This window comes from Trichomycterus rosablanca, chromosome 7 (genome assembly GCF_030014385.1).
Source record: "Trichomycterus rosablanca isolate fTriRos1 chromosome 7, fTriRos1.hap1, whole genome shotgun sequence".
Classification (NCBI taxonomy): domain Eukaryota; kingdom Metazoa; phylum Chordata; class Actinopteri; order Siluriformes; family Trichomycteridae; genus Trichomycterus; species Trichomycterus rosablanca.
In genome coordinates, this window is record NC_085994.1 from 42,105,039 (window position 1) to 42,118,342 (window position 13,304).

Here is a 13,304-nt window from a genome sequence, read left to right on the forward strand (position 1 = left end):
AGGTTTGAGTTCCTGCAACCGCGTTTATCAAACCCCACCAAGATTTTAATGGGATTCAAATCAGGCGACTGTGGCGCCACTCCAGAATCTTCCAGGACTGGTTGCATCTCATTCAGTCAGTTTTTATTAAAATAATTAATTATTCTTTTCAGTCTTTTCCTAAAGTCACTCGAAACAAAAGTGTTTAGTTGTTGGTTATATTACATTTACACAATTCCCCAAAATTGGCTAAAATGTGCTTAATGTTAGACTTTGTACAAGACTGTATATATAGGGAGAACAAAGTTGATGAAGTTTATCTTATAACCCCAAGATCTTAAACCTAAATGGTGAAATATCCCGCTTTCATGCTGGAGAATGTGTGTGTGTGTGTGTGTGTGTGTGTGTGTGTGTGTTTCTGTGCTCAAGTAATCTAAAGATCCTATATGTGGAACATACTAAAACAGGACCTTTGAACTGGTTTAAAAGTGCTACTTGCAATGTGAAGGTTGTTTTATAGGTAACAGCTGAAGACCGAGAGGCATCAGAGGTAAAATCTGCTCTGCAGCAGGCACTTCTCTCACCCTCATCACTGAGAGGACAGCAGACAGGGAGTCTCAGCGAAGGCCGGGGTCACCCACATAAAGGGACTGCACACACACCAGAGGGGCAGACTTCTGTATGCTGCTGTATGAGAAGAGCCCTGGGCTCAGACTACTTCTACCAATCACTTGTTGATCATTTTTAAATAAAACTTGTCATTTTAATCGATCCCGGTCATCTGTCCTTCTTCCTTGGAAAACTAGAACATCAACAGTGTATACTGAAGCAGACATATTCATGTGGCTAGACGCCTGCAGCTTATCAAAAAGACACAAGATGACCATAAAAGTAGTTGAAGCTGGTCTAAACCAGAGCAGAGGCTAGAGGAAGAGATGAAGAGACATGCATGAACAACTGATGATGATTAATAAGCACACAAGACTTTATAATATAATATACAGCAAATACATTAGATTTAGCACAGAATAAACATATCACCACGAGGGCACTATGCAGGGTGAGTGGAATGGGGAGCGAAGTGTGATTCGGAACACAGCCTTGTTTACAAAGTGTTAGCCCCGCCCCTGAGTCTACGTCACCGAGTGAGTGAGTGAGTGCGCTTTTGATGCGCAGCCGCAGCGAGAGTGAAAACTGTGGATTTAAAGACAAACACAAAGTTTAAATGATTAATAAATAATTAATAATCACACAGCAGCAGCAGGACGGAGGATTACATCTACAACCGAGCAATCATGGGGAGGAAAAGTTCACTTCCTCACAAATACGGTAAGATGTTCTATAAACTGTGAGTTTCTGTAGCGCTTCCGTTAGAAACTCATCCAGAGTAAAGGGAGCCACTGTTCCACCTCCACCAGGCACTCTGAAAGCAAACTTTACTCTAAATCTCTATTATTTACATAAAAACACTTTACTTTCACTAATGTGGTGCACTGTGCTGTTATTAATGGTTAATAACTGAGATATTATTATTACCATCACTTATACTTAAGTTCTTCTTTATTCCCGGACCGTGAAATGAACCGTTTCCTGTGTGATCTACAATTTGTTGTGACATTTAAAATATAAGTTGTGTGTTTAGTGATTTAACATTTTTCATTTGTGTAATGTATAAAATATGAGGCGCAATGTGCATTCCTACGGCAATTCAGTTAGTGTAAGAGACTTTTCTGTACGATGTTTGATGTGTGTTTATGTCTCTTTGAGGTATTTTGTCTCTTTGTGGATCTATAATGAATGTAAAAGTGTGTTTCTCTACACACGTGATCGTCTCTTTGCTGCACCTCAAAAGAACAAAGCAGTAAAGTTTTCTTCTCCACATCGTTTCTCTGTGTTCAGTTTCTTTCTTTCTTTATGAACTCAGAAACTCTAAACACGCTCGGTTACACCAGCAATCAGTTACACAGAACGTCCAAGAAACACGACTCGGGTAACTGAGTCTGGAAAACTAACAACCGATTCTCTGGGTTTTCATATTTGAGACGGAGCTATTAATGTAGCTGTGCTGTGTGATGTAGCTTCATTTATTCTATCATTTCATTTATGAGTGTCATTTAATGACTGACGTGAAATGATTTTTGGAAACAAGGTCCGTGCACATTTTCCCATGAATTTAGTAGCACCCTGACTGTACTGATACAATATTATTATTAACTCATAATAATTAATAACACTGCACAACACATTTTTTTAAAAGTCTTGCTTGCTGAAAAGTTTTAGGTGATTGTGACAGGTACCTATAGGGTATGCACAAATATAGTTTTTGTTTTACTGCCTCACGTAGGAACTCTAAGAAATAGACATTTATATGTTTACCTATTTAATCACGTTTAATCAAGTTCAACAGAATTAAAAATGTTTTGCTCCTGATTTTCTTTTGTATTCAACTTCTGGTGCATCACGTTGCAGTGTCCAACAGTAGTCAGCAAGCATTGACGGATTCCAGTTGCCCTGGTATCGTTTCTCCATTGTAGCAATGTCCTGGTGAAACCGCTCACCGAGATTCACGGGGAAGAAGTCCAAGTGTGAGTGAAGGAAATGAATCTTGAGTGACATGTTGCACTTCATTTTCTGGTATGCGCGGAGAAGTTTGTCTACGACTTCAACGTAGTTTGGCGCTCTGTAATTGCCCAGAAAATTGTCAACAACGTCTTTGAAGGCTTTCCTGGCAATTTTTTCCTGGCTAACTAACAGCTCTTCAAACCGCTTGTCACTCATAACATGTCTGATCTGGGGACCAACAAAAATGCCTTCTTTGATCTTCGCGTCACTTATTCTTGGAAACATCTGTCTTAAATAGCGAAAACCTTCGCCTTCCTTGTTCAGTGCTTTCACAAAATTCTTCATGAGTCCAAGTTTTATGTGTAGAGGAGGCAAAAATATCTTTGCCGGCTCGACAAGCGGTTCGTGTGCAACATTTTTCTGTCCTGGAACTAACTTTTTGCGGAGTGGCCAGCTCTGTCGACAATAATGTGACTCTTTGGCACGGCTGTCCCATTCACAGATGAAACAACAGTACTTGGTATAGCCGAGCTGCAGTCCCAGTAACAGAGCAACGACTTTCAGATCTCCACAGATATTCCAGTTGTACCTGCTATACTGGATGTGGTTGAGCAACAGTTCCATATTCTCATACGTTTCCTTCATGTGTGCTGCGTAGCCAACAGGTACTGACGGATAAACATTGCCATTGTGTAGCAGAACAGCTTTCAGGCTTAGCATTGACGAATCAATGAAGAGACGCCACTCTTCCGGATTGTGATCACAACCCAAGGCCGAGAACAATCCTTCAATGTTACAACAGAAACAGAGACTGTCGACTTGTGCAAAAAATTTGGTGATATCATGATGTCGGCTTCTAAACATAGACATTTTCGTACCTGGTGACAGCAGACACCATCCCTGCAGCCTGGAACCCAGCAACTCGGCTTTTGCTTTTGACAGACCCAAATCTCTGACCAAATCGTTCAATTCTGACTGTGTTATCAGATGTGGATCACCTGATGAGCAAGGTTCAAAATTTGGGTCAGTGTCACTGTCAGTACCCTGCACTGGAGTTTCTTCATCTGGTTCGTCTAAGGTCCAATCCTCGGGTGGTTTCGGAATTGGGAGACTGTCGTCATGTGGCACAGGTCTCATTGCTGAAGGCAGATTAAGATATTCAATTGACTTCTTGTTTTTGGCAGAGAAACCAGATACATTAGTCAAACAAAAATAACAGTCCGTCACATGGTCTTTTTGTTCTCGCCAGATCATCGGAACAGCAAACGGCATACTCTTACGAGTGCCTCTGAGCCAGGCTCTTAGATTGACAGCGCATGTTGTGCAGCAAATGTGAGGCGCCCATTCCTTGTCTTGGTCACCAATTTTGCAGCCGAAATACAGATGATAATCTTTCTTCACAAGAGCAGTTATAGAACGTCTCTGAGACGCAAGTGTATATTCGCCACAGATATAGCAGAATGTGTCGCGGCTGTTACGACATTGACGAGACATATCGCCAGACAGCAAAACGGCTATAGCATTAAATTGACTTACTGTTATATTGATACAGACACTGTACTTTACTAGAATGATGCACACATACACACTAGCTTTCTGTATTAACCAAATGAGCAGGATCGGTTTATGCAAGCCACCTTTATAGCATGCTGAGAAAGTGCCAAGCTCGTTCTGACTTGCCCAGGCATGCCCAAGATGTCATATTTCCACAGAAAAGCTTCCAACCTGGTCTGATTATACATGCCTGGACATGCCCAAGCTGCACAAACTGTTGCTGATGAGTCACTTACTGGAGTGAGATGTTTGGATAAAAATTTAAGCAAAAATTATGATAAAACTGAAGATTTCTCTTAAACGGTACGTGATACGTAAATTTTGATGTGATATTAGTGATCAGCACCCAAAAATCTATAAGAAACACCTAACAGTGTTCAAGAAGCAACAAATTTGTTGTGCGGTGTAATTAAATCACATAAAAAAGCACAGCTGAAATAAATGATTTTTAAACGTGTCTGTAAACTTATGAACTTTCATTTTCTTCAGTTTTAACTGTTTCATTATTCAAGTGACTGATCAGATTTTCAGGTGAACGAGACGTGTTGTGGGAATTTAAAGCTTAAAAGTTTGACACAGACGAGTGGAGTATCAGCAAGAGCAAAGTCAGAGTTTATTAATCTTACCCGGCTGGAGATATCTCAATTATACACACACACACACACACACACACACACACACACACACACACACAAAATGTATCTACAGAGAGAGAAGTGAGGTGACCTTCCCAGTCCAGCTGTTTAACCCCGTACTCCCAGTCCCAACCCACAGCTTCAGTCCAGCCGCCCAACTCAAGGTCATCTCCTCATAAGGAGTTGTTTATGGTTATGTGGCTATTCCTCCAGACTGAGAGAACTTGAAACTGTGTGTAAAAGACTGATACTGTGTGTGTGTGTGTGTGTGTGTGTGTGTGTGTGTGTGTGTGTGTGTGTGTGTGTGTGTGTGTGTGTGTGGAAGTACGGGGTGTTGGAACAGCACATACCAAAAGCTAAACCAGTTATACCCAGTATTATTGATCATACTATTATATCAGAAGAGTAAAAAGTTCCATCATTACATATAACGTGTTCCACCACAGAAGTAAAACATCATGACATTTAATTATTACAGATTAATCATAAATCATCACATTCATCATCCTCATCATCATCATCCTCATCATCATCATCATCGTCGTCGTCGCCGCCGTCAGGAGCAGTTTGAGTGAAATATTTCCGTTTTATTCCGGAGGTTCTGATGATTCCTGCCTCACGTGGGCTAACGTTAACACCTCCACACTAAACTCTTTCTCTGTTCTGCTTCTCGTGAGTGAACGTGATCAGAACAGCGTGGTGTCGATGTTCCACTGAGTCATGTGACCTGAAGATCTCAGTGCAGTCGGGATCAGAGATTCAGATTCATTTATTTTATTTTGATATTAATTGTGACTTTAATCCTGGATTTCTAGACGTGGAATCGTTTTGATCCTGGACTGTCGGTGGAGGTTCGATCACCCAGAATTACGGTTGACGTTCAGAATGAGATGTTGAGGTTGAGGATCTTGGACAGTCTGAGCAGAACCGTGTGGACAGTGATGGTCCGGGTGTGGGACAGTGTGGACGTTCCTGTTACTGAGTTTTGGAGGGAGTTTTTCTTCTATTGTGGCTCGTGTGTAAAATTCTACACTGAGTTTATGAGGTTTTGTCGTTGCACATTTTACTGAACGTCCTGCTGCGTGTTGGTTGCAGTAAATCTCTGGACTGTATAAATGAAAGATTATGATGTTAAACACAGATGCTATCAGGAACACCGCCGCCACGGTCTGGTAGCATCAGGAGATTTGCTATTTATCCCAGAAGGACTTGAGGGCAGATTGAGGGCAGATTGGGAGATTTGACACCTCCTCCAGTCTCTCCGTCTGATTCATCACACACTCATGTTTAGTCTATCAGGGAGTCTGTTCATCCAGCCTGTGAGTTCACTGTATTCAGTACAATCACTGACTGTAGCTCGTCTGTTGCTCTGTCACCCCCCCTGTACCCCACAGGACCCCCGCTGATAATTTATAGGATAAAGACATGATGGTGTGTGCTGGTCTGTGTTAATGTTCCTCATGTTCCTCTGTTTCAGGTGAACCTCACAAGTTTGATCCCACCTTCAGAGGACCAGTACACAAACGGTACAGTACTGACCTACTACATTTACCTACTGGTTAGGGCTTAGGATTAGGTCTAGGGTTATTGTTAGGGTCAGGACGCATTCACATGAGAGTCACTTTGTTCGGCGCTCGGTTTGATCAGTAAACCCTCATCAGTGTGTGAATCTGAGCTGAATCTGCATCAGTGTGGAATAAGGTGCAGATCCAGGGTTACAGCTCCACGTGTATCTGTGTTTATCTGGATTCTCCTCCCTGTTTCACTTTTAAACTTGTGTTACAGCTCCAGCTTCTGAGAAATGGTGAGAATCAGAATCAGCTTCTCCCAGAGTCTAAAACGCTTCTGGTTCAGAATAAAGCTTAACGTGGTTTAATGTAGTAAAAGAAGGAGACAGGAGCACTAAACTTCTCTTCATTATTACTGCTCATAAGTTCCTCCACTAATCACATTCCTCACTCGCTGTTTTACTACAATAAGTCACACTAAGTTTTGTGCACCGCCGTCACACTTCATAGGAAATAACGGCGCAGAAGCTGTTTTTATTGTGAATGCACCTTAATGGTAGGGGCTAGTGTTACAATTAGGACTAGATTTAGGACCTTATTAGACAGAGCACAGTAATACTGGGTATAAGTGTGATTTATATTTGATTAATAATAATGATAATGATGATGTTGTGATGTTCAGGCGCTGTACTGACGTGCTGTGCTGTGGGATCTTCATCCTGGTTGTTCTGGGTTACATGGCTCTGGGTGCAGTGGGTAAGTCACTCATTCATCACAGGACATCACAACAGTGTGTGTATATAATGTGTGTGTATATAATGTGTGTGTGTGTGTGTAGCTTGGGTGTACGGGGACGCGAGGAAGGTGATTTACCCCACAGACAGTCATGGAGAGTTCTGTGGGCAGCTGGGAACTCCTAATGCGTAAGTAATCACACCCCTCAGTGTACCATCACATGTTCCCATCACAGCAACACACTCCAGTTACGACCTTATTAGGACAGTGTGTGTATATAATGTACATTGTGACCTTGTAAGGACATTTAACTCCTCCCTATAGAAACAAACATTATTTATATAAAGATTTGTACTGAGAGACGTTTCTTTACACCGTCGTGTCTCTGTCTGATGATTTCAGGAACAAACCCACGTTATTTTACTTCAACATTCTGCGCTGTGCCACCCCAGCCGTGCTCACCCACCTCCAGTGTCCCACAACCCAGGTACCAGCGCCCAACATCACACACACACTCACACAGAGCTCAAACATACACACACGTCACTCCAGGTGGTCAGGCTGAGACTGGTCCAGCAGTGGCATTTTGGCTAAAGCTAACGTAAACTGGTAACCTGTGTGTGTGTGTGTGTGTGTAGTTGTGTGTTTCTAATTGTCCGGACAGGTTCATGAGTTATGTGGAGATGCAGAACCAGTACAGACAGAACTCCACTTACTGGGATTATTATAAACAGTTCTGCAGACCCGGGTTCGACAATCCTGACAAGGTACCAGAACTCGAAACTATACACGTGTGTGTGTGTGTGTGTGTGTGTGTGTGTGTACTGTACAATTATGTGTGTATAATTGTGGGTGTAACTGTGTGTGTGTATAACTGCGTGTGTGTGTTTGTGTGTGTTACAGTCGTTGCCTCTGGTCATCAGAGATGAAGATTGCCCCCCCATACTGATCCCCAGCAGACCATGTAAGTACCTCATTACATCACTTCCTGTGTATCTGTGAGGCATGATGATGGACTGGTGATGTCACTAATTCACATGGACGTGTGTGTGTGTATAATTGTGTGTGTGTGTATAACTCTGTGTGTGTGTGTATAATTGTGTGTGTGTGTGTGTGTATAACTCTGTGTGTGTGTGTGTGTATAACTCTGTGTGTGTGTGTGTATAACTCTGTGTGTGTGTGTGTATAACTCTGTGTGTGTGTGTGTATAACTCTGTGTGTGTGTGTATAATTGTGTGTGTGTGTATAACTCTGTGTGTGTGTGTATAATTGTGTGTGTGTGTGTATAACTCTGTGTGTGTGTGTGTATAACTCTGTGTGTGTGTGTGTATAACTCTGTGTGTGTGTGTGTGTATAACTCTGTGTGTGTGATGTTTGTTCATGTTCCTCAGTTCTCCAGAGGTGCTTCCCAGATTTCATCACCAGAAACGGAACCCTGACGGTGGCCAACAGAACCAGTTACACCGACGCTCAGGGTCACGGCAGGAGCGCCAGAGATCTGAGAGACGCCGCCAAGTATGTCAACACAGACACGTCCCTCACCGCGGCGGAGCGTTCACTCGTAGTAGTGGGATCCATCAGCAGGTTCAAACCCGTGGTGGAGTCGGTTCTTCTACCTGTGCAGTGTGACCTGCTGCCCCCAAACCCTGAAACTCCTCAGATCTTATTTATTAAATACATTTTCTCCACAAACGTCCCTGATGAGGCGTCCCAAAAGATCCTAAATGGTTTTGGCTGATCCTGATGGTTTCTTTTACTCTCCCTGCTGATTCAGGTTCCTCATAAAGTTCCTTCCTTGTAGTATTTGGGGATTTTTTCTGCCACTGTCGCCCTCGGCTGCTCATCAGGAGTTGGTTTTGGAGTGTGTACAGGTGATTTGTGACTGTATCAGTTATAAAATCACTGAGTATGTAGGTGAGAGTAGTGTTCTCCTCCGTGCATGCTGAGGCTCGGTGTGTGTGCAGTGTGATGTTCTCACTGTTAGGATGGAGGTGTGAGGAGGTGGAGGGTGGTGTGTAATAGTCATGGTGCTGCCAGCAGAGGGCGCCAGAGTGCTCAGTAAATAAATAAATAACAGTCTGGAGTGGATCAGGTGGCTGATTGTAGGATCTGAAAAATGATCTTTTTCTCTCCAGGCCAGAACAATCGACTGGATCAGGGTACGAAACAATGATCAGACCTCAGAACACAGACGTCTGATCTCCGTTTGTTTGTGCATGAGTTAAATTAACGCTGATCAGATCAGATCAGACTTCAACCAACTGCACTAAATATAAACAACTAACCAGGAGTGAACTGATCTGATACTGGGTAGATCCAATACTGACTAGATCCAATAGATCTGATACTGAGTAGATCTTACACTGAGCGGATCTGATACCGAATAGATCCGGTACTCAGTTGATAAGATGCTCAGTAGATCCAATACTGACTAGATCCAGTAGATCTGATACTAAGTAGATCTGATACTTAGTAGATCTGATATTCAGTAGATAAGGATCAGGACTGTATCAGACTGGATTAACATGTTTATACAGTTAGAAATCAGCAGACACACACACATACACCTGCCTCAGAACTTCAGGGATTAAATAATTGGAGCAGTTTTTATAGGGTTGGGTTTCTGGGATTGTGTTTATGTTTGGGTTTAGTTTTAGGTTTAGGTTTCTGGGATTGGGTTAGGGTTAGGGTTTGGGTTTAGTTTAGGGTTTAGGTTTTTGGGATTGGGTTAGGAATAAGGGTTTAGGTTTAGTTTTGGGTTTAGGGTTTAAGTTTCTGGGATTGGTGGTGACTGGTCTCTGTGAGTGTGTATGTGCTGATTGTTTTGGTATTAACATGGTTCAGTGTTAATTAAACCTTGTTCCTCTGCCATGTGGTGTAGTGGCATCACCAGCCTGCTGAGTGCCAGGGAGGTGGGCATCAAGATCTTTGAGGACCTCGCCAGCTCGTGGCCCTGGATACTAATGTAAGATCATTAAACTCAGAATAAAATGTGATGCAGCACGTTAATATTATTACAGTGAGTTTACAGTCAGTGATTGTTTACACAGAGCACTGGTGGTTACCATGGTGATCAGTTTGATCTTCATCCTCTTGTTGAGACTGACGGCTGGAGTTTTGGTCTGGTTCATGATCTTTGGTGTCATTGGTGCTGTGGCTTATGGTTAGTGTTATACACACACCTTAGTGTTATATACACTCACACACACCTTAGTGTTATATACACTCACACACACCTTAGTGTTATACACACTCACACACACCTTAGTGTTATACACACACACACACACCTTAGTGTTATACACACTCACACACACCTTAGTGTTATACACACTCACACACACCTTAGTGTTATACACACACACACACACCTTAGTGTTATACACACTCACACACACCTTAGTGTTATACACACTCACACACACCTTAGTGTTATACACACTCACACACACCTTAGTGTTATACACACACACACACCTTAGTGTTATACACACTCACACACACACCTTAGTGTTATACACACTCACACACACCTGTGTTATACACACTCACACACACCTTAGTGTTATATACACTCACACACACCTTAGTGTTATATACACTCACACACACCTTAGTGTTATACACACTCACACACACCTTAGTGTTATACACACACACACACACCTTAGTGTTATACACACTCACACACACCTTAGTGTTATACACACTCACACACACCTTAGTGTTATACACACACACACACACCTTAGTGTTATACACACTCACACACACCTTAGTGTTATACACACTCACACACACCTTAGTGTTATACACACACACACACACCTTAGTGTTATACACACTCACACACACCTTAGTGTTATACACACTCACACACACCTTAGTGTTATACACACTCACACACACCTTAGTGTTATACACACACACACACCTTAGTGTTATACACACTCACACACACACCTTAGTGTTATACACACTCACACACACCTGTGTTATACACACTCACACACACCTTAGTGTTATATACACTCACACACACCTTAGTGTTATATACACTCACACACACCTTAGTGTTATACACACTCACACACACCTTAGTGTTATACACACACACACACACCTTAGTGTTATACACACTCACACACACCTTAGTGTTATACACACTCACACACACCTTAGTGTTATACACACACACACACACCTTAGTGTTATACACACTCACACACACCTTAGTGTTATACACACTCACACACACCTTAGTGTTATACACACTCACACACACCTTAGTGTTATACACACTCACACACACCTTAGTGTTATACACACACACACACCTTAGTGTTATACACACTCACACACACACCTTAGTGTTATACACACTCACACACACCTTAGTGTTATACACACTCACACACACCTTAGTGTTATACACACTCACACACACACCTTAGTGTTATACACACTCACACACACCTTAGTGTTATACACACTCACACACACCTTAGTGTTATACACACTCACACACACCTTAGTGTTATACACACTTACACACACCTTAGTGTTATACACACTCACACACACCTTAGTGTTATACACACTTACACACACCTTAGTGTTATACACACTCACACACACACCTTAGTGTTATACACACTCACACACACCTTAGTGTTATACACACTCACACACACCTTAGTGTTATACACACTCACACACAATAATACAGAATACAGAATACAGAATACAGAAGGAACTAAAAGTGAGGCTGAGAGAGAACAAGGAGGTGTACAGACGGAAGCTCGAAAATAAGCTTCAACACAACAACGTGAGGGACGTGTGGTCGGGTATGAGAACAATCACGGGCTTCAAGGCAAGGATGAATCAGACGGAGGGTGACGGAATTAGAGCTAACGAGCTGAAAAATTTCTTTAATAGGTTCAGCATTGATCATTCAGCCTTCACTTCCCCCCCCAACCACACAGACCCATCATCTTTGGGTTCCAGTCACACCTCTCCTGTCACACCTCTTCAGTCATCAGTACCAACAATTCACACATCTCCTCTACACCCTTCACTTGTACTTGTACATTGGACTTAAAATCTCTTCAATCTTCACCCCCCTCCACGTCTCACACAACTGAGCCTTCCAGTACACCCTCCCCCTGTCTGTTTGTTTCCAGCAGCCAGGTGAAGAGACAGCTGGAAAGACTACGTTGGAACAAAGCTCCTGGTCCAGATGGCATAAGCCCCAGAGTCCTGAGAACCTGCGCGGACCAGATATGTGGGGTTCTGCAGCACATCTTTAATCTGAGCCTGCGTCTCATGAAGGTTCCAGTGCTGTGGAAGACATCGTGCCTCGTTCCAGTACCAAAGAAGTCTTCTCCTTCTGCCCTCAACGACTACAGACCAATTGCCTTAACATCACACATTATGAAGGCAATGGAGAGACTTGTTCTGGCCCATCTCAGACCCCAGGTGACCACCTCCCTGGACCCACTGCAGTTCGCCTACCGCCATGAGGTTGGTGTTGAAGACGCCATCATCTACTTGCTACAACGAGCACACTCGCATTTGGATCTAGCTGGCAGCTCTGTGAGGATTATATTCTTTGATTTCTCCAGTGCTTTTAACACCATCCAGCCTTTGATGCTTAAAGAGAAGCTTCAATTAATGCAAGTGGACACCTTCACTTCCTCTTGGATTACTGACTACCTGACAGACAGACCGCAGTTTGTGCGACTGAAAGGAGGTGTTTCTGATCAGGTGGTTAGCAACATAGGAGCACCGCAGGGGACTGTTCTCTCACCTTTTCTCTTTACCCTGTATACCTCAGATTTCCAGTACAACTCTGAGTCCTGTCATCTACAAAAGTTCTCAGATGACTCAGCAGTGGTGGGGTGTATCAGGGGTGGAGATGAGAGTGAGTACAGGGATCTGGTTGACCGCTTTGTCTCGTGGTCAAGGAACAACCACCTTCTTTTAAATGTGACCAAGACAAAAGAGATGGTCCTAGACTTCAGGAAGACCAGGGCTGCTTTGAAACCCCTCTGTATCCTGGGGGATGATGTGGAGGTGGTGGAAAGTTACAAATACCTTGGTGTCCATCTTGACAACAGACTGGACTGGAAGTGCAACACCGAGGCTGTCTACAAAAAAGGCCAGAGCAGACTTTATTTCTTAAGGAGGCTCAGGTCCTTCAATGTATGCAGCAAGATGCTACACATTTTTTACCAGTCTGTAGTCGAAAGTGCAATTTTCTATGCAGCCATCTGCTGGGGAAGCAGCATTAGAGCCAAAGACTCCAAAAAGCTTAACAAGCTCATCAGGA

General features: G+C 42.9%; 2 protein-coding genes across 2 annotated transcripts in view; one reads left to right on the forward strand and one right to left on the reverse strand.

The window, feature by feature from the left end:
* Positions 1-940: 940 nt before the first annotated feature.
* LOC134318611 (uncharacterized) lies at positions 941-4,079 on the reverse strand. The gene is made up of 2 exons (XM_062999610.1): positions 2,356-4,079; positions 941-1,173 (listed from the first exon to the last, which is right to left on the reverse strand). Exon 1 carries the CDS (start codon positions 4,033-4,035, stop codon positions 2,389-2,391), a length of 1,647 nt encoding a protein of 548 aa, XP_062855680.1. The 5' UTR covers positions 4,036-4,079; the 3' UTR covers positions 941-1,173; positions 2,356-2,388.
* slc44a5b (solute carrier family 44 member 5b) overlaps positions 1,153-13,304 on the forward strand; it is a 19,781-nt gene continuing 7,629 nt past the window's right edge. Inside the window, exons 1-10 of the mRNA XM_062999609.1 lie at positions 1,153-1,308; positions 6,208-6,256; positions 6,921-6,994; positions 7,077-7,161; positions 7,376-7,460; positions 7,612-7,740; positions 7,877-7,937; positions 8,365-8,488; positions 9,855-9,938; positions 10,024-10,136. Of these exons, the coding sequence (XP_062855679.1) occupies positions 1,275-1,308; positions 6,208-6,256; positions 6,921-6,994; positions 7,077-7,161; positions 7,376-7,460; positions 7,612-7,740; positions 7,877-7,937; positions 8,365-8,488; positions 9,855-9,938; positions 10,024-10,136 (838 nt within the window). The 5' untranslated portion in view covers positions 1,153-1,274. The remainder of the gene's footprint in view (positions 1,309-6,207; positions 6,257-6,920; positions 6,995-7,076; positions 7,162-7,375; positions 7,461-7,611; positions 7,741-7,876; positions 7,938-8,364; positions 8,489-9,854; positions 9,939-10,023; positions 10,137-13,304) is intronic.